At 37.2% G+C, this 27,493-nt stretch overlaps 1 protein-coding gene across 1 annotated transcript in view; it reads right to left on the bottom strand.

Moving 5' to 3' along the window:
• The window catches only part of PCDH15 (protocadherin related 15), a 698,694-nt gene that overhangs the window by 42,453 nt on the left and 628,748 nt on the right, over window positions 1–27,493 (bottom strand). The window contains exons 26-28 of the mRNA XM_034775466.1: window positions 26,492–26,707; window positions 19,841–19,929; window positions 7,883–8,059 (exon numbers count right to left, since the gene is read on the bottom strand). Of these exons, the coding sequence (XP_034631357.1) occupies window positions 7,883–8,059; window positions 19,841–19,929; window positions 26,492–26,707 (482 nt within the window). The remainder of the gene's footprint in view (window positions 1–7,882; window positions 8,060–19,840; window positions 19,930–26,491; window positions 26,708–27,493) is intronic.

Below are 27,493 nucleotides of genomic sequence, written 5' to 3'. Positions count from 1 at the left end.
GCACCAGCCCACTAGCTTGAGTCTTTTGACCTGGGCTGGGAGGCTCACTCCGAAATGTTTAAACATATCCTGAATGACCTCACTTCCCTCATATTAAAAGGAATGGGATTCCATGGAGAATATGCCACTAAATCACCTTTCAATAATTGTTGATGTCATTCTTACATCTGCTCTGCATAGAAGTTAGATCATTTAGCCTCTAAGAATGTGCTATTTATCCAACAAAGCATAGCATGTATTGGGCCAGATTCTTTCCTGTGTCAAAATCTGCTTGGGGCTAGGGGTAAATGAGCAAGCCACAATTATCAAGCCACACCTGCTCCAGTGATTGTGTAAATTAGAGAAAACTAGGGAAATGCCCTGTATGCTCAGGTGGGGGATGGCTGATGCAGGAACCTGTTCAAGCTAGTTCATAGTACCTACTCTTTCAAGGGAATTCTTAGCTGAGCAGTTGTGTCCAGATTCCTGAGTGGCATGCAAAGAGGCTGGAACAGGGGAAAATAATGCCCACAATCTTTATAATACTTTAACTACATTAAATAGAGCACGATCATACATTTTTAAAGTTAGTTTGGGACTCATGAAAGTTGCTAGTCTGACATCAATGTAAACCGAGCGTTCTATTTATTGAGAGAATGTACAGTACAAAAATCAGTGTAAAATCGATATCATGACACCATATATTTTCAACCCTCTTCTGGAAGAAGTACTACTACTGTAGTATAATGCATGCAGTGTAGTTGTAGCCGTGTTGGTCCCAGCATGTTAGAGAGACAACATGGATGAGGTAATATCTTTTACTAGATGAAGTTCTGTTGGTGAGAGAGACAAGCTTTCAAAGAAGAGCTCTGTGTGGCTCAAAAGCCTGTCTCTTTCTGCTGAGATTTTCACTAAGAAAGCAATTGAGATAACCTTGTCCACTACACACTGGCTATATCCTATTAGCTCATTTTACATATGTCATAAGACAGCCATCAGATGACAATACAATTTGATCACAACCAACATTGACTAATATTCTCAATTCTGGACTGTTGGCTTCTGACTATTAGTAGAAAACTATAACAACACAGGTATGAAAATAGACAAAGGAGTTTGCCAGGATAGGTTTAGACACTACTGGAAATTAGAGTTAATCATCAGGGACTACATTCTACTGTCATTACTCAAAATCTACAGTAACTATAGATGTATAATAGTGTAAAAGAGTATAATTTTGGACCAAAGTTAACAAACCGGTGTATTGAGATACACTGAAAAAAGCAAAATAAATTTTGCTGAAACTAGAGATAGTATTGCTTAATTTAGGTGTCAGATCGCAGTTTTGTAACTTGATCTGAGTAAGGGGCAGCATATGGCTATGCTATTCCAGGAGCGCACCAGGGAATTAATTGTGATTGAGAGTCACAATTAATTCCCTTATTATCCACTTACCGAACAGGAATGGGGCTGTTCAAAAATTTTCCATCTTAATTGTTTTTCAATGAAAAATTTTGGTTTTGATTAAACTACAAATTAAAATTGCCACAAAGAGTATCTGCTTTCCACAGAAAAAAATCATTTTTAAATCAAAATGTTTTGGCCTAAAACTCAAAATCTAACAGATTTTTTTTTTCTGGGCCATGATGTCCTTTTCAAAATGGTCACCTAATCGTGGGCAGGTTCTGACCAAACTCCCATTGACAACAACAGGCGATGGCAGCCATTTTGAAAAAGGATAGTTCTGCATGGTCTTCAGTGTAATAAAAAATTATTCCTCGGGGGTCCTCCTCAAGTTATGAACAATCATGCAATATAGTACCATTAATCAAAAATATCTTCATATGCAATCTAGGCATATGAATTCCATTTAGTTTAAACTCTAAAGGAAGTTTGAAGTGTCTGTTTTATTACATTATTAAGATAATTTGAGATACAGAAACAATCTGCTACTGGACGCTAAATTTCTTAAAGGACCCATTTTTAAAATTAATTTTAACTGAAACTAGTTAACTTTTACCTTTAAAATCTCAGAATATTCATTCTAAAAAAATCAAAAAGTGCTATAATTTTTGGGAGGATATGCTGTTTTCTTCATACACAACATATGTGGTTGAATCCTTGCTTATGTGTAATGTTCAGCTAAGCATGAACTATGGAAACATGAGCAGTGCTTCCATAATACTCAGAGCCGGCTCCAGGCACCAGCTTCTCAAGCAGGTGCTTGGGGCGGCCGCTTGGGAGATGGGTGGCAGGTCCAGGTATTCGGCGGCAATTCGGCGGACGGTCCCTCACTCCGGCTCGGAGTGAAGGACCTCCCGCCGAATTGCCGCCGCAGATCGCGATTTTTTTGGTTTTGGCTGCTTGGGGCGGCCAAAACCCTGGAGCCGGCCCTGATAATACTACCTTGATAATGGAATAATGATTAATCATTCATTGATCCATCAACTCCTTCTAATGTTCCACCAAAGGTCATGAGAATAATATTTTCTTTAAGAAAGAATACTTTGTCCTTTTTTATTACTATGTTTTGCTAACATTCATAATTAAGCCTTTGGCCCGTTTTCAGATAATGTGTTTGTTTTTGGTAATTTAGCAAAAATAATTTACCCTTACCTAAACAGAATCTGCAATATGAATGTTGAAAATGCAAGCATAATGGAGACCAGAGCTCTAATTCTTCATTTGCACACTAGATGTCACTGGTGTATGGTAGATGTCCTCTGTGCTGATGAAGAATATGCAAGTATTCAGCTTTGCCAGCATTATACCTCTGGAAGACTTTAACACCATCTCAGTTAAGATTCTGTTAACTTTTTTTTACAAACCCTTATTTTAAGGGGTTCATAACTCAACCATACACATTCACTACATACTGCACAAGGGCTCAGTTGGGTGGATTTTTTAAATGTAGGATATTTTTAAGGTGAATAGATAGAAGAGAATTCTTTATAAATTACAATGCTTTTAGTGCACTAATAAATAAAAACCGTGTAATTAAAATATGCTGGTATTTTCAGTCCAAATAGTTTAAATGGTTTCATTGCTTTTTAGTCATTTGTGGAAAAAATAATTTGATACAGTTGCTGCGATACTTGAGAATAACCTCAAATAGATTTTCTATACTTACTGTGCATTCACAAGACAGCACATAGGCCAAGACAGATCATATATTTAACCCTTATTGATCACGAGTTCTGAAGAAGACTGTGCAGTCCTCATTGTTCATAAGTATTATAATGATTAGCGTATGTAAAAATCACCCATGGTTCTGAGAAATTCTTACTGTGCCCAATTGGCAATAAGCAGCATAGGTTAAAGTTTAAATTTTAAACAAAATTCAAATTTTACTGGCTTTTGTTTCTGCAAGTCTAATCTTATATGTTATTTGAACAGAACTGTTTGAGTGGGAATGATTAAATGCAATCTGAAAAATTGCTACAGTGATACCACATCTGCTCTAGCCAATGACTCAGATGCTGAACTGCATTCAAGCTACACTTGGTGCAGTTCAGGAGGTGAGTATAATAGTGGTTTTAGGTACCTTTAGGTATTCGTCCCCCTCAGTCTAACTCTGAGACTAGCTGGAGACTGGAGCAGTAGTGTAAGTTAGACAGCCTTGATGTTGCCCTAACTTGTGTCTAGCTGCCAATAGCCCCTTAGGTCCATTTTGGCAGCAAGAGATGACAGGATACCTCAACCACTTGCCTCTTGTACAAACCGTGCTCTTTGCGGCAAGGGGATAGTATAGGAATTGCTATTGTGCCTCTAAGTCACCTGAAAATTCATCATATATGGGGAATGCTTAGGGGACCAGATCTGCTGACACAAGGGCCAGGGTCATATCCCAATATTCATCAATAGTCCCAATTAAACATTCTTTTCTGAAATTGACAGGTAAAGGCTGGAACCTTCTATTAAAGCTCAAAATGTAGATTAAAGCCAGTGATCCAATTATGGATCATATACAGAATTACACTATATGTATTGTAAGTTAATGTTTAGTAAAGGATCACTGAAGGAAATCTGAAAGTATTTTCCCATACTCAAATAATAATTTTGTATGAATGCTAAAACTACAAATGGGCAAACTCATGGGCTAAATAGGAACTGTTCTGAATGTTCTCCATACCTCCTATATTAAAATATGAGCCTCTTCCAAGATTGGGAAACACTGGGTTAGGCAGACCCATCCCCAGTACCATCCCATAACTCCTACCATTGGCCATCTTCATCTGTGTATTCAAATAGAGACTTGATGTGTTTTTCTATCTCTGACTATTAGCCCCTGGCATCTGCTGTTTATTACACAGGGTTCCCTGCTACCAAGAATCTTCCTTCTGGTACTGAACTCCCTGCGATGATCATTCTTAGTGGGTTGGCATAGGGTGGTTATAAAACCTGGCAATCTCTTTCCAGTGGGAGGAGGACCACTAATGTTGCCTCTGAAGACATCCCACTTGTGCGGTGGGGAAGGATCACTGAACCTCCCCGTTAAAAGCCCAACTACAGGTAGAAGGCTGCAGTTTTAGGGAGGGAGTTTCTCTAGATTTGAATAAGCATCTGAGCTTATCTGAACCAAATCTTTTGAGATTCACCCCTCACTATATAAAACATGGTAATGCTTCAGATTTCAAGTAATGAAACTCTTCATTCCTCTCCTTTACTTTACTATGATGATGCTTATTCACCTCTACCCCAAGGGCAGGAAAGCATTCTCCAGGATTTTGCTGATCTAAATTTTTAAAAGCTTTAAAAGAAAAAAATACACCGACTATGGAGGCACATGAAGCATTTTAATGAGGTTCCTTCCACAGCTAATATTATCCTTTAGCAGTACAAACCGGGAAAGCTAATGCTTTTTATATGTCTGAACATTTGCATTTTAACCTCTCCTCACTATACAGTACTGTATATCCAAGTCTGGACTACAAAATACATTTCTGTACTTTCAATGGACCCTGACATAAATATGGCCAAATTTTCTGCCCACACAAGGGCATTTTGTCAGCAAAAATCCACAGTGTGCGCACATAACAGGTAATTACCCATATGCATGTGCATTGGCTCACTTTGTATGTAGGTAGATTAAGGCAGGATCTTGCACTACCACATTTGGAATCCAAGTCTGAATTTAGGAACACTGTGCTACACGGATCTACAAGGATCACAATCATCATGATAGCTGGAGCACACACTATCTACAGGAAGTATGTTCAGACTAGTTTTCACTTGGTAGAGCCATTCTCTAACATTCTCCAAGACTCCCAATAACTTCACCATCAAAGGTGGTCATCTGGGATGAAAGAGTCAAGGGAGAGCAGCAATGAAGAGTTTACGGGGGCCTAAACTGTGGGCCCCATTTAATTTGAATGTATCCCACATGCAAATACCTCTCATAATGCAGGGGCCAGATTATCCCACCAGTTGTGGACACAATTCCCATTAACTTTGCTGAGAGTTGAGTGCAACTGATGAGGTAATTGGGTCCTGGGTTCTTCTTGGGGGATTTGACAAGCACTCTTTTTATGGCTACATCAACAGATCTCTTCTGTACTTCCTCAGTGGACCTGTAACAAGCACCCACTGATTTTCAAGGGGGTCAGCCTAATCCAGGTACTGTATGTAATCCCTCTATCCAACCATCATGCAACTATTTGCTTCACCCTGTCTGTTCTATCATCCATTTGCATCTATGGCACACATTAAATGCATTTAGAACTGGTTGATAGGTCTCGAAATGTAATTGTAAACGGGGAAACATCATTGTTGTGGCTCTTGTAGGGTCCTGGGGGGATTGATTCTTGGCTTTGTGTTATTTAACATTTTTATCAATGACATGAAACAAAACATAAAATCATCACTGATAAAGTTTGCAGATGACAAAAAAATTGGGGGAATGTTAAATAAAGAAGAGGACAAGTCACAAATACAGAGCAACTTTGGATTGCTTGCTTAACTAGGTGCAAGGAAACAATACGAGTTTTAGTATGACTAAACGTAAAGTCATACTTTTAGGAAGAAAGCAGGTTATACTTTGATGATGGGAGGCTCAATCTTGAGAAGCAGACTGAAAGAGATTTTGGAGTTGTGGTGAAGGATCGGCTGACTATGAGCTCCCAGTATGATGCTAAAAGGGCTAACAAGATACTTGGATGCATAAACAAGGGAATATCAAGTAGGACTATAGAGATTATATTACTTCTGGAGTTGGCATTGTTACAACTACTATCAGAATACTGTGCCCTGTTCTGGTGTCTGACATTTAAAAACTGGAGAGGGTTCAGAGAAGAATGCTTAAAGGACTGGAAAACATGCTTTATACTTAAAGTCTCAAGGAAATTATCAAAGAGAAGATTAAGGGGTGATTTGATCACTCCTATATTTACACGGGGAATAGAAATTAGATAATAGAGGGTTCTTCTATCTAGAAAAATCCAATGGCTGGAAGCTGAAGCTTGACAAACTGGACTAGAAATAAGAGACAACGTTTTAACAGTCAGGATAAATAACCATTGGAACAATTTACTAAGGGGCATGACGAATTCTGCACTGGAAATTTTAAAATCAAGATTAGATGTTTTTCTACAAGATATACTCTAGTTCAAACAAGAAGTAATTTTGGAAACTGCTCTGGCCTCTGCTATACAGGAGATCAGACTAGATGATCACACTGGTCTCTTCTGGCCTCATAATTGTTGCCTGTATGGATCTAGGTGCCTCAGACTGTAATTAATCCAAAGGAAGCTTACGGCCATTTGGTTTTTAGATCTGTGAAGGACACAGACTGCCTTATGCCATCTCTGAATGCTCTGGTCCAACTCTCACTGCGGGAGAAGCAAACACTCAGACAAAATGTAGGAAGAAGCAGCAGACAACAGTTGATCTGGAAAGACTAGGTAAGCCTTTTCCTTGCTTTCATACAAATACGAGGCTCATGGAAATACATTTGGAAACCAAGCTAAAAATAATAGGTCTAAGAGGGTGATTTCTGCAGGTGGCAGAGAAGGAATTTATCTATTCATATATACATTTTGATTGAACACAGTGCTTACAAAAAGTGACAGAATGACATGTCTGTAGAGTAAGGTACTCATTTAGTCCCATAAACTACTCCCAGCCATTACCTAGAGATACCATGTCTAGAAGTGAGAAGGCAATTTAATTTCCATGCCATTCGGTCGTTGGCTTCTGAGACTACCAAAGATAAGCCAATAGTTGTGGTGGTTTTTGTGATGCCGGCAAATGTTCACCCACTTGGAAATTAATTAAGAACATGAAGGAATTGCCATAGTGGATTAGACTATTAGATTTACTGCCATATTTTGTCTACAACAGCAGCCAGTACCACCTTTAAAGGAAAGTGCATCAACCTGTAATGAGCAATGGCGCAAACTACCCAGAGGGGAAGTTCTTTCTTAAACCCATTAGTTAGTGGTTGGCTTCAGCCCTGAAGCATGAAGGTTTATAACCCCTATAATTGTTTTAATCCTATGTAGATCCTATCCTAGACTGTGCATATTCTCACTACACATATAAATGTCTAGCCATTTAATATATGGCAATGACTTTCAGCCACTATCAATCTGGTCTTGGATTGCCCCCTCCCACATAAAGGTGACCACTGGTTTCACTAGAGTAGAAAAGCTCCATGAGAATCCACTCCATAATAAGCTCCTCCATCAATCCATTGAAGGTACAGGGTTTGTCTTTGTGGAATGAGCAGCAGGAGGCACCCACAAACACCATATTTTTCCAGAGATCTGTAAGAATCTTGGGAAGAATGGAATTGAAGGTTGTGAATCAGCAGAAGTCCAAGGCACTGAAGGAAAATAAAGATAGTGTGCTGCAAAACAGGCAACAAGAATACAGACATCAGTGACAAATGATTTTAGATACTTACTTAAAAAGTTCATTCCTCATTATAGCTCGGTTTGTTTGAGGGTCAATTGCATAGACCATTAAGTCAGATTTGGAGTAATCCTCTTCTGAAAATCCATCTCCAAATCTGCGGGCTCCAATGGATTCTACCACAACCGTTGCACCAGGAATCTGATCTTGAACATAGCGTTCCAAAATCCTGAAAATGAAATAGAGTCAGAAAGTTATGGTGATTTATTCATTCTAACAAAGACTAACAAAACCTGAACCGTAATCTAATAGACCAAAACATTGGCTTTGTAGGCTGCTAACCCTATGAGTCCCATTCATAAAATCCCCATTCCAACATAACCTCTTAAATACTCACCCCTTAGGAAAAACTTAGCAATGTTAGGGGAGGTCATTGCACACAGTTTCCTTAAGTCTAACTCTTTGTATTTATGATATAGTTAGAGTTTTAAATGCCTCATGGGAAATTGCAACTGTATTTTACAAATAAAACTGTCAAGCTTTTGTGGAATTACATGGTTTCAGAACTCTTTAGTTCTACCTTTACACTTGAGGGGTAGTAAATTCTCTCACACACAAAAATAATATCCTCAACCATTTTCAGTGGAGTATATCATCTGAACATACAGTATGACATAACATATCAGGTACGAGTATACCTGCAACTCCTAAAGGTGTAAATAAGCTTTACAATCATGGGAGAGGTTGGAGTATTGGTCTGATAGGTTTACTACCGGAAAATAAAAATTATCTGTAAACAAATTGCAAAAGTTATACAGAAAGTGACAAAGGATGACAGATAGGTTAAGTGATTTAGAGACAGCTAAGTCCAAGATCTCAGGGGCATAACAACAATAAACTACAGCAGATCTACTTTATTTTACTTCCAGAAAAGAAGCAATCAATGCAAACTGCTGTATGTAGTATATGGTAATACACTCAATGAAATATCAGCTTGAATACCAATGTGTCAATAGGCAAGAAAAATAAGATTCATAAGAAACATACTAGACTACAGAAGATAACATTTACTGACCATTTTACTGATTCTTCATGGTGACCCTTTCACTAATTTTAATATTTAATACATTTCCTTTTTCTGTGTGTTATTGATCTTGCTAAGTTGCAAATTAATGTTTGCAGAAGTTCTCACACAGAATAATACTTACTTATGCAAGAAGTCCCATTGGCAGTATCAATAACTGACTTCAGTGGGACTACTTGAATCAGTAAGGATTACTGGATGTGAGCAAGGGTTTTAGAATCAGGTACTGAGAAAACAAAACTTTATTTTGTCATATTTTTCATATTTTCCACAGGAATTCCTATAACATGATACTCATTATTTCAACATCATGTGTATTTGCTATTTTTACATTCATTTTATTTTAATTTCTTGGAGAGGTTATTCTTTTCCTCCTCCTTTTACTGTGTCCTACAGCAGTGCCTTAGGTATTTCTGCTCAGGGTAGGTATGAGCTCTGCTTCTTTCTTGTTTCAGGGAAAACTTTACAAACCTTCATAAATATGTTTTTCATGAGTATTTAGGAGTAATAATAAATATTTCTTTTCCATAAATAGATAATTTTATGTAGAGCAGGTCTACAAAGTGAACAGGCCCCAACAACTTTAAGGGATTCATATATATCGATGAGAGAAAAATAAAAATTTGGACTATGACTGACTGAAATCATTCACTTTAAAAACACATTCCGGAAAATATGTGGTGTTGTGCAATAGATGGCCTGGAAATACAAAAATGGAAGAGGTTTGCCGAACAAAATTGCTAATATAGTACTAGAACTTGTGTAGGGCATTTAGGACTGATCAAACCTGTGTCAAGATAGACACTTTCATTGGGTCAAATAACTGGAAACCTTCTGCTTCTGTTTTTCCCTGATAAATCATTACCACATGTATTCAGCAGAGAAAAGTAATGCTGAAAGAGCAATACTGCTAAATCACAATTTTAAAAGATTATTGACTTCCGTTAATTTCTAAGACTCCTCTTCCCTTCTCTTTGTGAAAATGCCAAAATACCCCTGGAGTTATAGTGTTGTTGTAAGTTTCTGAAAAGCAAAACCCTGCAAAATATAGTTTCTAATCTAGCAACATGAGTATACTCTGACCTGCCAAATGTGGCCAGACATAATGCAGAGTCCAAAATCAACCAAAAAATAGCAGGTATGGATTGGAAGCTCCTTCCTGTTAAGTACACTAGCAACTGATTAGCTTCAAATAAACAAGCACTCATTGACTACTGTGAGTATTAAATCTGCTTTGTTCCTACCTATGACACACTACTTGGCAGCTGGAGCTGCAGCCCTGCCACACATACCTAATTAATGCTCCGTTAGGTCAATTTTAGTCTGGTAAAGATTGTGACAGTGTAAGACTAAAACCCACAGGTAACTATAAAAACATCCAAAATATTACATGACTACAAGTGACTAAAAGAAATCCCAATTTTCTTTAAAATATTGCCCAAAGGTTTTCTTTCTTGCATGGACCAGTATTATATCCAGCTCAGAAAGATCTGGAAATGTTCATACACATTTTCATTATGGATCTCATGAATCCTGATCTCATCAGTGCTAAAATCAAACCAGTTTCTCATAGGCAGTTACATTTACCAGCACTTAGTTTTATTAAATCCTCTGCCTTCCTACTGATTATGTTTTTGACATCCCTGTTAAGGTTGCAATGGTTAGTATTACCAGAACTTGATAATACTATGCATTATTCTCAAGAACTCATGGCAGCTGTTCAAATTTACCCAGATTCTCAATCCCATTACAGAGTAGCTGTTTAAAACATTATTGGAATCAAAGAATAAATAACATAATAGTGTTTGACTATGACAAATACTTACACTACAGACAACTGACTTTGACTGATGTTGCAAGAAACACAGTACATGTGAATTACAATAATAATTATACTTTTAGGATAAAGGCAATTTATTATATATATAAAATGGAACATTATGATGATTCAATGAAAAACAAAAAAGCATACATTAAAGATTGCAAAGTAGCATTTAAAGAAAATAGTATTGAAAGGTGTGCAAATCTCTGGAGCGTAACTTAAAAAGTAATTCAAGTTTACCTTTGATACTAAAACACTGCAGTAAGCTACCACTTGGCAGCTTATTTTCAGCACAAAGGACTCTCTTCTTTCACAATATTTTAGAAACAAACATGAAAAGGCACATTTAGCAAACAATAAAAAAGTTTATAATTAGAGGTAATTTATTAGTCAAAATTAATTTAAAGTGAAGTTCTAATTTGATAATTGACTATGCAGCATTAGCACCTTCTTCTCAACAGATCTGCCCCCTGCATGTGTTTAGATTCATATCTGCTGATTAAGTGAAAAAAATAGTTTTTACTACCTTAACTCTTACAGCTCTGCACAGACAACAAAGAACAGTGAGCTAGATTCTCTTCCTTCTTGTGCATCTTCATCAGAATTGTTTACCAAATTCCAATCAATTATACTTGTGCAAATGAAATGAAGACCAGATATTTGTACATGTGCCATTGAGGGCATAATTTGTCCGGAAAAAATTTATTATAGGTATGCAGAAAGGGAAGATCCCTCCTTGAATCTCACATACCAGAATAAGTTTTCAGGGCTGACCATTGGGGGGAAAACCATTTTGACTCAGACACTGAGCATATTTGACATAAGAATAACGGACACACAATGAATAATAGAACTCTTTGATGCCATTCTTACATTGTTACTTATCAGAGAATAACTGTACTTTAAAGGGATACTGTCAACTTGAAAACTTGCCAATTTAAAAAGAAAAAATTTAATGAATTAAAATTAACATCAGATAGTACAAATATCATGGAGTTTTCTTGTCAATGTTGTGGTTTAATAATCACAATCTCTTATTTTCTAAAATGTATTTCTTTTCTCTGTTGTTGTGTAAAAGATCTGTACAAACAATAGGTGATACTGACAAAAAAAAAAATGTAAACATAGTTCAACCTAGTGAACATTCTGGTTTTGATCAGTATCTATACCTAAACACTTTAAAACTTTCAAAATGAAAAAGTCCTAAGGGAAAAGGTTTTTTTTTTTTCTTTCTCTAATATTTTTATAGCTTACTTTGTGGAATCACTGGAGCACACAGAAAGTGATTTATGAAATGCCATCTATTTCACAGCACTCTGAAATAACTACATTACTATATAATGGGAGCTGCAGGTGCTAAATACCTCTGAAAACCAGGGCATTTATGTAGATGCACAACTTTAGGTGCCCAATTTTGAAAATGTTGACTCTTGATTTTAAAAAATTGTGGATGAATTTAGTGATTATTCAAATTAGCAAACAGCAGTAATGACATTTCCAAACATCATATAAGATTTCCCAAGCAGCTCTGTGAATGTATCTCAATACTGATTTTAAAGTTCCCTGCTTTTCCAATCAATCATTCCTGAGTATACCTTTCCAACTGTGGTTAAGCAGGCAAACTCTGGCTGTTTTGTGACGTTGCTAAATGTCCACTAATCCAGGAGACAGATCCTCAGCTGTGCCAGCAAAGATGGCTGTACATTCTGATTCTAGGCCGAGTGTATCTTAGAGTAGCCTCAGAGCTGTTCTAAAATGGTGTGACTAGCTACAGCCCTGATATGTAGTTATATCAGCTGTTTCTGCACTCTGACCACACTACTCCCACACCATGACCCTTATAATAGGATCAGGATGCATGAGTGGCACAGAGTTGGTTATGTTGGTTCTATGCCACGTGGAGATTTTCCAAAATGGCACAGATCTGTTTTTGTTGGTCCTACAATGCCAGGGAAATCCTTCACCAGCCAGTGAAGTCAGCTTTCTGCCTGCTTTAGCCAGCCTACACATAGCAAAGAAGGCAGACTTGGGGCCAGGTTCTATTCTTAGGATATAATGCACATTTTTTGTAATCTGATTTTGCAGGAAAGCTGTCTGATAAAGGAAAGTAGGACAGTATAAACTGGCTAAATTAATTACTTATATTAAATGTCAATAATGTATGATCTTGCTTTGCTTATCCAAGGGAGGTATTCCCCCTCTCAAAATAATTGTTCTGTACAAAAGATTATTGTTATATCACATACAATAATGTATCTATGCAAAAAAGTTGCATTGAATCAATTTACTACGCATATTTATAAATATTTTATAGAGATTTTGTTAAAGACCAACTGGTAGAATATAATACTTTATATAGGGGAACGCCAATCATTTGGAGACAGTTTATATAAAATTAGGTAAATTTGTATCTGATTGAAGTTTCTTTTCTTCTCTTTGTGCTCCTGCTTTGTAGGAGGCCCACTATCATGCTGTCTTTGCTACTTTTCTTATTGTAATACGTTATATCTGACGCCAAGGAAGAAGCATTATGTTGCATTCACCCAAAGAGCAATACACACACATCTCTACTTTAGCCAAAGAGGCCTATCCAAGATCTCAGCAGGAAGGTCTTCTTTTACTGCTGTTGTAAGCAGTTTAAAAATGTAGCTCAAGCAGTTTATAGCTCTATCTGAAAAGGCACAACAGGACTGCATTGTATAATGCTATTTTTTTCCAAAGGAACTGAGGGGAAATTACATTCACATAATGACTCCCTCTATTATTTTTAGATCTAGGAGCCACTAGTGGAGGACCATTACTATCCAGGTAGGAGTTGCTTATGAAAGCTAGGAAAGAAAAAGGCAGCCTGGAAAGTAGGATGTAAGTACAACATAAAGTACTGCTCAAAACTGATAGACGGAGGGAATAAGAGTACAGCAAATGAAGAAGATTCTCTTTTTCCTTTCTCTTCATAAGACCGCTGAGGCTGTGCAGAGTTTAAAGGAATATGGTAATTAGTGGACTCAGCTGATAGATAGTTTATTCAACTATAGAGGATATGCCTTACTGTTTGTTTTACATATTACCCGAAAGACTACTCAGTAAGTAGATGACAAGTTTGATGAATGAAGGCTTTTTTGAGGTAGGACAGCGAACCTGAGAAAAGGTAGGAGACTGAAGAATTAATGTTTATTACCCGGTAAAGAAAAAATAAGTGGAGAGATAGAAGTAGCTAACCATTTGATTGTTCCACTGAGATACCGGGTGATCTGGAGTGCTGGTAAAGAAGTCAATTTGAATAGTTGTTAATGCTGTGCTAACTGATAATAGTGGTTAATGGTGGGCTCAGGAAGAATAATTTCTGAAGAGTCTCCAGTGGATCATAGTCCTAATTTAGTAATAATGGAGAATGATCATCTATCAAGAACTAGGATAGCAACGTTTCCCTGTTAAGACACTGATGAGTTTAAATGATTTAGAGAGCTGTACAAAAAGCAGCTGCACAACAAATGAAACCAATAAAAAAAACAAACAAACAAACCCCACCACTCCTCACTTTCCACTGATTCATGAAAAGAACAGAAAAAAAAAACCTTGCATAGGAGGGCTAAAAGGTGTTCTTGGCAATGAGAATTGGTATTTCTTGATAAGTTTCTTTAAGCAGGCTCAGTGAAATAATGCATGTCAGAATTTGCTGTAAGATTTTCAGCAAGCCGCCAAGGATTTTGGAACCCCAATGGTAGCTAATGTATGTGTGTCATTTTGATAAAGGAGTAGGATTTCAAAAGATATTAACTCTTTTTTCCAATTAAATTAAAAATAAATGAACATTCTAAGAAAGAATTGTTATGCACATGGACACAGATAAAATAAAAGTCACAGGCATTGTTACAGTTTTGTTTGTCAAGCATTCCTGTTAGTTGTCCCTTTTACATGACACCTGGTGACCTCCATAATAAGGTTACCCTATTTTACCAGCAATAAACATTAAAAGGAAAAATTTAATTTCTGAAATATTTCGGTGATATAGCTACAGTGTTTTTCAGCTCAGGTATTATCCAGATAGAAGTCGCAGTTGTTTACAGAGGTATGAAGAGGGGAAAAATTTGACCTATATTTTCAGTATCCATGGTGTGATGTAGGATGACTGAGAAGGAAAGGTGTCATTGAGAATGTGACATTTCTCATACCGGGATCAGATTTTCTGTGCTAAAAAGTGCGACAGACAGTCCTATGAGAAAAGGTGGGAGTCAACTTTAAATGTCATACTGACTACCGTTGTTAAAATACTGAAGTTTTATATTCTTAAATGCAGGCTCAATATATTTTGGAGAACCAGACGCATGTTTTTATACATGGAGTTTATAATAAAAAATGCTTGTTCACTTTTATATTCCATTGGAAATTTAAGTATGACATTTTCTAATCCTTGAATTTCTCTGGTCACTTCCAAGTCCATGACAGACATAATCTTACATGCTCTAATCCTGTAATAGTTTATAACACCTACCCCCCACTTGTTGATTTATCACATTTTATTTTAGTACTGAGATCCTTTAGTACAGAAAATGGAATTAGCACTTAAAAGACTCTTTTGTGTTTGCAGTGTTGTTGCAGCCCTGTTGGTCCCAAGACAGGAGAGACACAAGGTGAGTGAGGTAATATCTTTTACTGGACCAACTTCTGTTGGTGAAAGAGACAAGCTTTTGAGCTATATAGAGCGCTCCTTCAGGTAACCTCAAAAGCTTGTCTCTTTCACCAACAGAAGCTGGTTCAGTAAAAGATATTACCTCACTCACCTTGCCTCTCTTTTCATTTGTGTAATTGTCATCTTCTTGCATGGGTTATTAGATATGTAGATGGTACATGACTACAATAACATATTATTTTCCAAACTATAGCTTGGTAAGAACTGCTAGACTGTATTTGTGGTTTTTTTTATTTATTTATTTTTGCAAACACAGCCTTCCAATTTACTTAGCTGGTGTCTATAATATCTTTTATTTGCAAACATTCAGATGAATAGGTTTTATTTGCAGGAAGCAAGCACTGTGAATAATAGCACATTTATGAAAATGTGTTGACCACAAATGCCCTTGAAGCTGTTTTGACAAGCTGTATTGATTATTCATACAACAGATTTTTGGAAAAAATTAAGTATGCCTATGAATAATCGATGGCCAGAAAATGGATTCTTGCTGTTTCTACAACTTAGGTCATCCATTTAGGGAAGAGATGCAAGATCATTTGACTTAGGTGACCAACAATACAGCACAAATAGCAAATACACCAGCCAAGTCTGCTACCTTTTGTTCAGATACAGATATTTCCATTCTTGTTTTCTTCTTCCTAATCTGAAGCTATTCCTCATTCCTTGCTCCTTCTCCCTCATTTTCTAGTTCTCCTCAGTCAGCCAACCAGCGACCAACCCAAGCTGCCCCCAAGTTCTGAGTTACAAGCTACAGCTCTCAGCCTCTCCCAGCCTGCATTCTGGCCAGCAGCCACCAGCCGAGCAAGCAAGCCTCCTCTTGCTCTCAACTCCTTGACTTTATACAAGCCCAGCCTACCCCTGCCCAGCGGGGCTTCATCTACTCCTGGCTCTCCTCCAGGTGCAGCCTACAAGGTTAACAGGCTCTCTTTAACCTGCTCAGGCCTTGTATGGGGTGGACACCCCATCACAGGAAACTAGAAATAGTTACAAATATTTCAAGAAGTTTTTAGCTAAAACCGGGAAGTGAAGAGCCACATGTGTCACACATTCCTTTATAAACTGTACCCTATTCATAAAGAGATATACTGCATATTTTAAATAAATATGAAAACAGTTCCTAATTCTGCTCCCTGCCTCCAAAAAGAGATTTATTCTGAAGAAGGGAGCACACATCAATTTCTCCAATAAGGCAAAACCCATTTTTTCCTCTGTCAGCACTACTGCAGCTGTAGCAGACCTAGCTGGACCTACCCCAAACAGCCTTAATTGAAGTGGGTGAATGAAATGTGGAGTTTGACATTGATGTGTAGACTAGGGGACATTGACAGCTGGTTGATGAAATTGAAGCAGTCAGGGGAAGTCTGCAGTGTTTATTGAATGACTTTACAGGATCATGGCACTATCTGAAATGTCAGCCAGAGGTACTTTGCTTCTCTCTTTCTAATAAGCCAATACTTTAAAGCAAAATGAACATAGAACAGAAATTTTAATTCTATGTATAGAATATTCTTTTATTCGAGCCACTGACCATCTGTACAAGGTACATCTGAGGTTTGGCTGTGTTAACTGTTCTCATTTGAAAGAACAACAACATATATTTCTGAATAGGTTGTAGCCACTTTAAATATTACTTTATTATGACAATCTCTACCACTGTCAAAGTCACTAAATATCCAACATTCCCAATCGCTAAATAGTTACAGTTGTCAGAGGTTAGATTTTTGGATCTTTCAGTGTTAACATTTTTATTTAGCGTAACTTTAGTGCAAACAAGAGCTGGGCAAATCCTCTGTAGAACATAATTTATTTGATGAATGTAGCTCTTTTTTCTGTTCATGAATTATACGTCAATGCTCTATTTGTTATGAATTTGTTCATTATTGAAATTGTTCAGAAAACACTTCAGGCAAAAATATTTCAACTTATGGGTGGTTCACAAACCATTTGCATTCACTATTTTTTTGATTATTCATTATTTGTTATGTGTAGCATTTGATGTGTCATATAAATCACATTTAGCTTTTACACCCTGATTGAATGATTAAAGCTTTTATAAATAGCAGGAGGAAAATCAAAGGAATTTCAAGAAGACCTTGCAAATATATTTCCGGCTGAAACTTTCAGACAAATATATATTTGTAGGAGTAGTCTTGAAACATCAAGTTTCTGCAAATATTTTTCCTAACTAAAACAGTCAAATCTATAGACATATTTAGAAAATGAATAAAAAGAGTTTAATTGTGAATGCTGCTGAAACAAATTAACAGTTTTATTTGAACAAGTTTTCCATAACAACTTTTTCCAGAATTCATGCAATTCTAATATAAACTGATAATCTGTCTTAATGAAAGCAGTTTATAATGTTTATCATTAAGGGCAGGACTGTTACATTTGCAGTATACTCATTTTCCAGCAGATGTTTTACTGAAGGTATAATCTCATCTGAGTTCACTTGAGCTGTATTTTATCATTACATATATTCAAAAGAATCAACCACAGTACAATCTGGACTCTTTGGGTAAGAGTCTCATGTATTGTCCAAATCCTTTATGCCACATAAAAGGAGTGGAACAACATAAAGGAGTGATGAATATCCCAGATCAGGCTGGGGAAGAATTACCTCAGCCACAGGACTGATGAAGATGGCCAAAAACTGTCTTCCGATGACCTTCTCACAAGTCTTGCTGTAGAGGCACACCGGGGTGCCCCTGGGACTGGGAGGAGAATGTTTGGGGTGGGGCTGCAGCACATAGCATTGCTGAGGTTTTAAGCATTGCTGCCACCCATAGACAGCTATGGGAAGGTTCCTATAACTTAGGCAGCCACCCAGAGTTGTGTAAATTACACTAACTGCCATGACACCTGGAACAGTCCAGAACTGGGAGGGCTCAAAGATGGCTTAAAGCCAGTTTGGCCTGCCCCATTCCTTTGGGCTGTAAGTTCTGTGATGTGCTTCTTAGAGACAGTACAAAATCTCACCCTTCATCCTCGAAATCTTCATCATCCCATTTGAGTAAAGCTGGAGCCCAGGGAGTCTATACATTATTCATCTTGTAAAAAGAAGATATTACTGCATGGCACACCCTGATAAACTCAACATGAAACCTTAGCAAAGGAGAGACAAATAATACCCATACCTATAATTGAAAGGTAATTGAAGGATAAGCTCTTTATCTTTGTAGACAATGCCAAAAACTGCCACTTTTTTGAAGGAAAGTTCCTACTGTTAGGCGGCAGATGTCTATTTCTGTTATTCATAGATCTAGGAGATAGAGTCACTGTGAGTATAAACCATTGCCTAGACAATTTCAGTAGTGTTTTTGGCATTAGACTCTAGCAGCTGAACTCAAAGTAGAATGGGGGAAAAACCTACATCCTCATGAGCAACCACAATTTTTTTCCAGGAGAGAGGAGACAAGAGGTATTATGGGGATGATGCTCTTCCTTTTCAGTGGATAAGCACATCATTACTCCTAATGCATCTCATTCCTCAAGGGGAGGAAGATTACAATGACAGCCAAGATAGAATGAAACTTCTGCAATCTGCTGAATATCCTGCCTCACTGCCTTAAAGAACTGATAGAAGAGCAAAAGCTAAAAAAGTGAATATCTCCTTTAGCAATTTCTGTCATAAATAAGCCAAACAACTTTCTTCCCTGATCTCATGAGAGAAATTAAACTGGAAGTTCAAATATTTTCTCTCCTATTTAGATTAATTTATGATTGCATTGCTGAAGAGACAGAGTGAAGCAATTTCTTCTCGACTTAAAAGAGAAACTAACCATGAAATCCTGACACTTCTGGAGATTACTGTATGTTTGGAATATGAAGTATATTAACATATATCTTACAAAAATGATTTTGGACAGTTTCCAATATAGCAAAAATCTTCAGTTTTGTCACAAAGCATTAAGAGTTTCAATTATTATTATCGTTTTCTCCACTACATACAGCTAATGTCTTTGCATGATACCTTGTAACTAAAATAAAAAATCACTTACCATTAAGAATGTCTTTATCATTGTATGAAAATTTTAATAATAATGCAAGTCGAATATTGACCACATGACAAACATTTGTGAGCCACAATTCTATCCTGAGTTGCAACCATGCAACCCAACTGAAGTCAATGTTGATGTCAATGGGGTTGCACAGATATAAATGAGAGGAAGATGTTATAAAACACAGGTCTTTCTTTTTAACCCTGGAATTTTTGGAATTACATAGATGTGCCTTCAAATATTCAATGTTATATCTTTAGTACTACTCTCTTTCCAAATACTTCTTTCCTTATTCTCATTCAATAAAACTTTTATCCAACTTCAGCGCATAGTGACTAACACTTGCTGAACCTAAAAACAAACACAGTGAACTGCACATATGGTATTTATATAATAAATAAAAGCATTACCCTATAAGTTGATCTTTGTTTTGTTCCACAAGAGTGGGAGGAACATTAGAAACGATGACTTGCATATCCAACTGATTGACCACTGAGACCTGAAAACACAGGAATGAAATATAGTTGGTCTTTACATGCATAACATTCTCCCAATTCAAAAACAACAGGATAATTGTTTTCCTGTCTTCAAAGCCATGCCCTGTTGTAATGATTTCACATTTAAATTCAAGAATAAGTGAATTGGGAAGCCTTGCTTCACTTAGTAGCCAAAACAGTAGGGCAAGGATTTATCTACAAGTGAGATGTTTATTTTGAGGGGATTTTAAGCTGGTTTTATTTCCAGTTTAATGCATTATAGGTACCTCAACTGCCATATTGTTTAAATTTCTTTAATAGCAATGCAGATTTTAGATTAATTCAAATAAATTAACAATACTTTGTTACTAAACTACAACAGCTTGTCACAATTCTGAATCCATCATTGTAGATAAAGTCCCCAATAACGTTTTTATTTTCATGTTTAGTTCTATTTTGTTAGTTTCTTCCAAAGGGGTCCAAAAATATAAGTAACATACAGCTTATATTCCCTTATCTTGCATATCTGACCTCTTCTCTCTTAATACACAGGTCAGAAAATAACACGTACTGTCAACCTTTTAAAAAAATCTTTATAACAAATTAGTAAATGTGGGTGAAATCCTGGCCCCATATTGATGCCAATGGCAAAACTCTCATTTACTTAAATGGGGCCAGGATTCCATTTGCAAACTACTTATCCTGCAAAATGAATTTCCAGATAGCACTGAAATCCAGTAAAAACAAACATATACCCCTCCTGTACCCAGATGCCATTTTAAAGAGCTATCAGGTACATGGCACCATCTATGTGCACCAAGTGAGCACACTAAAAAGGCTAACTTTTTTTTGCATCCATTCTGATCCAGTTTCCTCAAGTTCTTTTCAGACTGATATTGAAGAAAAGACTATTACATCTCTCCCTGCTTGAAATTTCTTGAAGCATGACTTCATACTCTCTTCTCTCTTTTGCATTCTATCTGCATTAACTCTATCCTTTTCATTTCAAGAACAGTCAGCCAACTCATCACTAAGAAGGAAGAATGAAATCTATAAAGTTAAATTGAGATTGGGAAATCAGCTTTCTTCTCTTAAACAGAGTTTTAACCAAATCAGAAGCACCATGATTGAAAGTTCTTTGGAGCTCCCAGAATAATACATCACATCATTAAGCCACTGAGCTGGCAAACAAGAAGTTTAAATCTTAATGATGTTTGAAAAGTGTACTATTCTCTTAGACTATAAAAAGAGCAGTTGCTCCCAGTCTTTACAGAGAAAATAAAATCTGAAATCTTTATTAAAAGTTGGAGAATGTCCATAAGGAGATTACAGCAACTACTGTGCCCTCCATCACCTCTCCGTGAAGGATTCTGTAGCCAGCCAAGATTTGGAAAGTAGGACAACATTAAGCATAAGAAATTTAAAAATCAGACTATTCTTTGTTCTCAAAGAATAAAGAGACACCTTGATTTTCAGAAATGAAGTTTGAGCCATGTAAGCACTTTGGCAGACATGCTTGAATATCATTCACATCAAATATGATCTGCCAGCTTTGAAATTTAATTCAACTTAAAATATTTAAATGTTCTTGAAATGTCATCAAGTGCACTGATCTGCATATGCAAACTCCTGTATAAGAAAAAAATAAATTTAAAGAACTCACCATAAAATTCAGGATCAATTCAGTAAATGGAACTCTAAAGCAATGAACAGCTTAGTAGAATTAATTGCATTAGTCAGTTAAAGCAGTCACTCCCTAAGTATTTAATGAGTACTGCATAAATATAGTTCTTAAAAAAGAAGCAACCATTTTACCATAAGTTCTCTATGGGTCATAAGTTATTATTATTGTATATACGTATATGAATTGTACAAAAGATATTCAGGTCATAGTACTGTAACAAATGTAAATATCCAAATCCAGATCGGGACCAAAAAGTTAAGATTCCCACAGGACATTAGCATGCCCCCCCCCGATATATCAAGATTTCCATCACTACATTATTAAATGTAGGCCTAAGTATGGACAGGAGGTACATATGGGTAAATTCTCATCTTTGCAGATGCTATTGGGACAAATCATTGCCTCCACTTCCACCAGAAGAGAGAGGAAAAACTTGCAGGGGACCAGGGTAAGCATGCATGGAAAATGGGAGGGCCACACTAGTCCTTTTTCATCCAATTCGGAGGAAACTTTTCTAGGCAGTGTCCCAAGGAACCAAGCTCCACAAGTAGGGACTGAAGCACCATTTTTCCTCCCTCTCAACCAACCCTGAAGGGACTTTGTGAGTAAATTCAATCTGAAATTTACTCAGGTGTCCTATCTGCAATGTGAACCTTCTGAAAAGGGAGTGGAGAGTGTGGAAATCACTGAAGAAGCCACCAAATAATTAGAGCATGTAAACAAATATTTTTATATTAATAAAATCATCAGTGTGCACACACCATAACTGAATAATAATGTGATCTCATCATTGTAACCTTTGTGCTTCCTCCTCCTCCCCTGTGGTTACTTATTCTCATTTGTTGTGACACATGTAGACTATAAGATTCTTGGGGACAAGAAGCTTGTCTTTCTATTTTTCCTGTACAGCACCTAGCACACATTTGGGCACTGTATTAACAATTACATGATTTAAAAAAAATTATATTAAAAGAACATGGAGATGGGAAAGTAAAGCACTCAAAAAGACTAGGAAATGCCAGGAGTAAAGCTGTCTGCGGAAAGTTAATTCAACCCTCCGTGCCTCTTCATTATAATACAGTTTTTTAATTACACACAATCAAATACTATTTTTTCCACCATATCCCTGCCTTATTCAGTGCACAGAATGGATAATACTTACTGAATAGCCTTGTCATAACTATAAAGGGAAGGGTAACAGCCCTCCTGTGTACAATACTATAAAATCCCTCCTGACCAGAGACTCCAAAATCCTTTTACCTATAAAGGGTTAAGAAGCTCAGATAACCTGGCTGACACCTGACCCAAAGGACCAATAAGGGGACAAGATACTTCCAAATCTTGGTGCGGGGGAGGTTTTGTTTGTGCTCTTTGTTTTTGGGGAGAGTTCACTCTTGGGACTAAGAGGGACCAGACATCAATCCATGCTCTCCAAATCTTTATGAACAAGTCTCTCATATTTCAAACTTGTAAGTACAGCCAGGCAAGGCATGTTAGTTTTATCTTTGTTTTCTCAACTTGTAAATGTACCTTTTACTAGGGTGTTTACCTCTGTTTGCTGTAACTTTGAACCTAAGGCTAGAGGGGGGTGTTCCTCTGGGCTCTTTAAGTTTGATTACCTTGTAAAGTTATTTTCTATCCTGATTTTACAGAGATGATTTTTACCTCTTTCTTTAATTAAAAGCCTTTTTTTTAAGAACCTGATTGATTTTCCTTGTTTTTAGATCCAAGGGGGTTGGATCTTGATCCACCAGGAGTTGGTGGGAGAAAGGAGGGGGGATGGTTAATTTCTCCTTGTTTTAAGATCCAAGGGGTTTGGATCTGTATTCACCAGGGAATTGGTGAAGAGTCTCTCAAGGCTACCCAGGGAAGGAAATTAGCACATTGGGAGTGGTGGCAGCGGACCAGATCTAAGCTGGTAGTTAAGCTTAGAAGTTTTCATGCAGGCCCTCACATCTGTACCCTAAAGTTCAGAGTGGGGAAGGAGCCTTGACAAGCCTGCTCCATAAAGTACTCTAAAGTCCTTGTAACTGCCAGTCTACATGGAAGGTGCTCTGATACAATAGTGACTGGCAGTAATACAAAATCCTAAACCACAAGATAGCTATTCATTTTTATCTTCATCATTCAGTGTGTGTTCTCATGTCTTATTTACTGCATACCATTTACATTCCACAGTTAGTGGTTCACAAACAATGAATTAAATTCACAACAATCCTGCAAGGTAAGGAAATATCCCCATTTTACAGACGGTGATCTGAGACACCAAGTGATTAAAGCCAAAACACTCAATTATCCACTAATGTTGGGTGTTCAGCTTGCCAGAAGGAACCATTGTGATCATCTAGTTTGACTTTCTGTACACCATCATCCATGGAAATTCTGCAAAATAATTGTTAGAGAATATCTTTCGAAAAACCTTCAATCTTGATTTTAAAATAGCCAGTGAAGGAGAAACTACAACACCCTTTGATAAATTGTTTCAATGGATTATTACTCTCACTGTTAGGAAATAAGGTGCAAATTTTTGTTTTAATTTGTCTAACTTCAACTACCAGCCTTTGGATAAGTTTATACCTCTCTTGACTAGACTGAAAATCCCTTTATCAAATATTTTGTTCCTCATGTTGGTACTTATAGACTGTAATCAAATCACCCCTTAATCTTCTCTTTGTTAAACTAAATAGACTGAGCTCTTAGAGTCAATAAGCCATGTTTTCTAATCCTTTATTCATTCTTGTGGCTCTTCTCTGAATCCTCTCCAATTTATCAAATCCTTGAATTGTGGAAACAGTATTACAGCAGCGGTCGCACCAATGCCAAATAACTTCTCCATTACTACTCGAGATTTCCCGGTTTATGCCTCTAAGGATAGCATTAACCCTTTTGGCCACAGTGTCACACTGGGAGCTCGTGTTCGTCCACCAAAATCCTCAAAGCTTTTTCAGTCACTGCTTCCCAGTACCCAGGCACCCATTGGGGAAGTATAGCTCACATTCACATTTAGTCATTAAAATGCACAGTGTGTGCTTTTCAGCTTACCAAGTTATCCAGATCACTCTATGCCAGTGACCTGTCTTCATTATTTATCATTCCCCCAGTTTGTGTGTTATCTGCAAACTTTATTAGTGATGATTTTGTGTTTTCTTCCTGATGTTTGATTAAAATGTTAAATAGCATAGGGCTAAGAGGGCTTGCCATGCGGGCAGGGAACTGGACTCGATGACCTCTCGAGGTCCCTTCCAGTCCTAGAATCTATGAATCTATGAATAAGAACCAATCCCTGCGGGACTCCACTAGAAACACACCTGCTCAATGAGGATGCCCCATTTACAATTACATGTTGAGACCTTTCCGCTAGCTTTTAATGCATGCTATGTTGATTTTATATCGTTATAGTTTTTTAATCAAAATGTTGTACCAAGTCAAATGACTTATAGAAGTGGTAAGTATATTATATCATCACTATTACCTTTGTCAACCAAATTGTAATCTAATTTTTTAAAAAAGATATCAACTTAGTTTAACAGGCCCTATTTTCCATAAACCCATGCCGATTATATGACCCTGCTTTAATTGTTTGCAAATTGAATCCCTTATCAGCGACTATCTTGCCTGGGATTGATGTCAAACCGACAGGCCTATAATTACCCAGGTTATCTTGTTTACCCTTTTTAAACTGAGAAACCCATATTATTCCATAGTACTTAACATTTTTATAGTACTTTATATGTTCCAAGCACAGCTCCCCTTGATTTTAATTCCAGATGTAAACTCAGTCCCCAAGCACCCTAAGCTGAGCACCCAGAAAATGAGGAACACACAGCAGCCAGCTATGAAATTTTTCATTTAAATGAGTTAACTAGCATCGCATACAGACTTTGTGAGAGAGGCAGAGATAGAATCCAAGTCTCTGGGGCAGCATTCAGCTGCCTAAATCATGAAACCAACAGTTCTCTTTCTGCGGTCCTCTACTCACTCTCTACACAGCATTCAACTTTTGCAACAACTGAGGTGGGGTCCTGCAAACAACATTCTCATTCACTACACAACCCTGATTCATTTCCCTGAATATTGTCCATCCTGTGAATTAAATGAGGTAGGAGTTCTGTGGAAAGAATAGCTTGTGATCATTTTATAACAAACTATAAACCTCAGGCAAAACTTCCTCCCTGAGTTTGGCTGTTCCTAGAGTCTCCTTCCAGGATCTTCTCTGACTTAGCTTCATGCCCAAAGAGGGGCAGCTTACTTTATATGCTGGTTGGAGCTAAATAAATCCACCTATTAGCATATCCCCTGAATTTTGGGTGATTCAACAGAAAAATCCTGCTTTCCTATGTAGGGCCTATTATTCCTAAGAACACCCAAGATGTGGCCACCTGTGTTTTCCCCTCTGCACCCAATTGTCAGAGGTCTCATAATATTTTATTTATTTATTTATCTGAATTTATAAAACACCATGAGGTACCTATATTGTGCTCTCAGTGCCTACAGGAAGTCTCTGATTCCTTCCTGTCTGCAGTATTTATCTTGTTGTGAACAGAATCATGCTTCACGAATCCTCAGCATATGGCTTCTTCATTTTAAATTTAATACAAACAATTACAATCCTGGTAGATACTGAGTACATGAGGATATATTCTGTGAATATCTAGCATGTTGTATTATCTTTGTGAAATAGGACATATAGACATATTGCTATAGTACATACATTTTTTTTAGGTATTCAGAAAGCTTTTGTTTTGGGGAAAAATAACTTCAGTTTCTTGAAAAGATCATATTCATAAAGTTCATGTCCATCCCTTCTAGCTCTTTGGAACTGAAACTTTATCTAGAGTTAGAATTTCCTCTAGTGTATCAGGAATAATTTCAAGAAGACATTGACTGATTCATATACTTACAAGTACTTCTGATTTGCTGCTCAGTCCTTTCCCATAATTGTCAGTTGCAATGACCTGAAACTTGAAATAGGACCTTCTCATATTTTTGAACAGCATGGCAGTTTTTATAAGCCCTTCATAGGCTTCGATCACAAAACCTTCTTTGCCATCCTTGATTGGGGGTATGATGAGTCTGTACTGCATGGCACTGTAATTTCCAGTGTCTTTATCATCAGCCTAGTAGGAAACATAAAATAAGCAGAAATGAATAAGGTAAAATGTGTGTGCAAAGAGTCATTAGCATTGTCCTTCAAATATAGCTGGAAACTGGTCTAGTGGACCTTTTCCACTCCTGAATGTATGATGTAGGTCTGACAGTGGATATCATTATTAAATGGTCCATTTAACTCTGCTGAAAATACTCTTTGCTTTTCCAGCAATTTATTTCTCCTGTGTTAGCAAACTGCTCCAAAAGAAATGAAAGCTACAAATGTACTTTTCAGATTTAAAACATATTGGACAGGTAAGTGCATTTTAATTATGAAATCAAGAATGTGGCGGAGGTAATTTTTCCAACTATTAATGTAAAGGGGAGCAGCAGGACAACCATATGTACCTAGCATCTTCCCCTAGGAACCATGTATCCACCTAAAGATTTCTTCTGTCTCCTTACAGATATTCTGCTACCTTCCTGATTTAACAAGTTTATTTTCAGATTAATAATAATATGAAAATAAATCTTCAGTGAGATTCTGCTGCACAGATCTCTCAGTCCAAGTGGGGGAAAGGGATACAAAGGTGGCTTTAAGCCAGCTTTGTACCTCCTAATCATGAGCAGCTCTGTGATGAGGCTCCTGGCATAATTTAGACAGCTCTGGGGGCCTAAATGAAAGCAGCTTCTTGGAGCTGCGGTGGTGCCTGGAATCTGCAGCACTGTATACTATTGCTATTCCCCTGACATGCCCCTCCCATCCCAGCTCCACCCCCCTCACACAGCCCTCCCATGTCATCCCAGGGGCTGGG

The sequence above is a fragment of the Trachemys scripta genome, chromosome 7, assembly GCF_013100865.1.
Source record: "Trachemys scripta elegans isolate TJP31775 chromosome 7, CAS_Tse_1.0, whole genome shotgun sequence".
In the NCBI taxonomy this organism is placed as follows: Eukaryota; Metazoa; Chordata; order Testudines; family Emydidae; genus Trachemys; species Trachemys scripta.
Note: the sequence above shows the minus strand (reverse complement) of the source record. Positions and strands in the feature narration are given on the sequence as shown.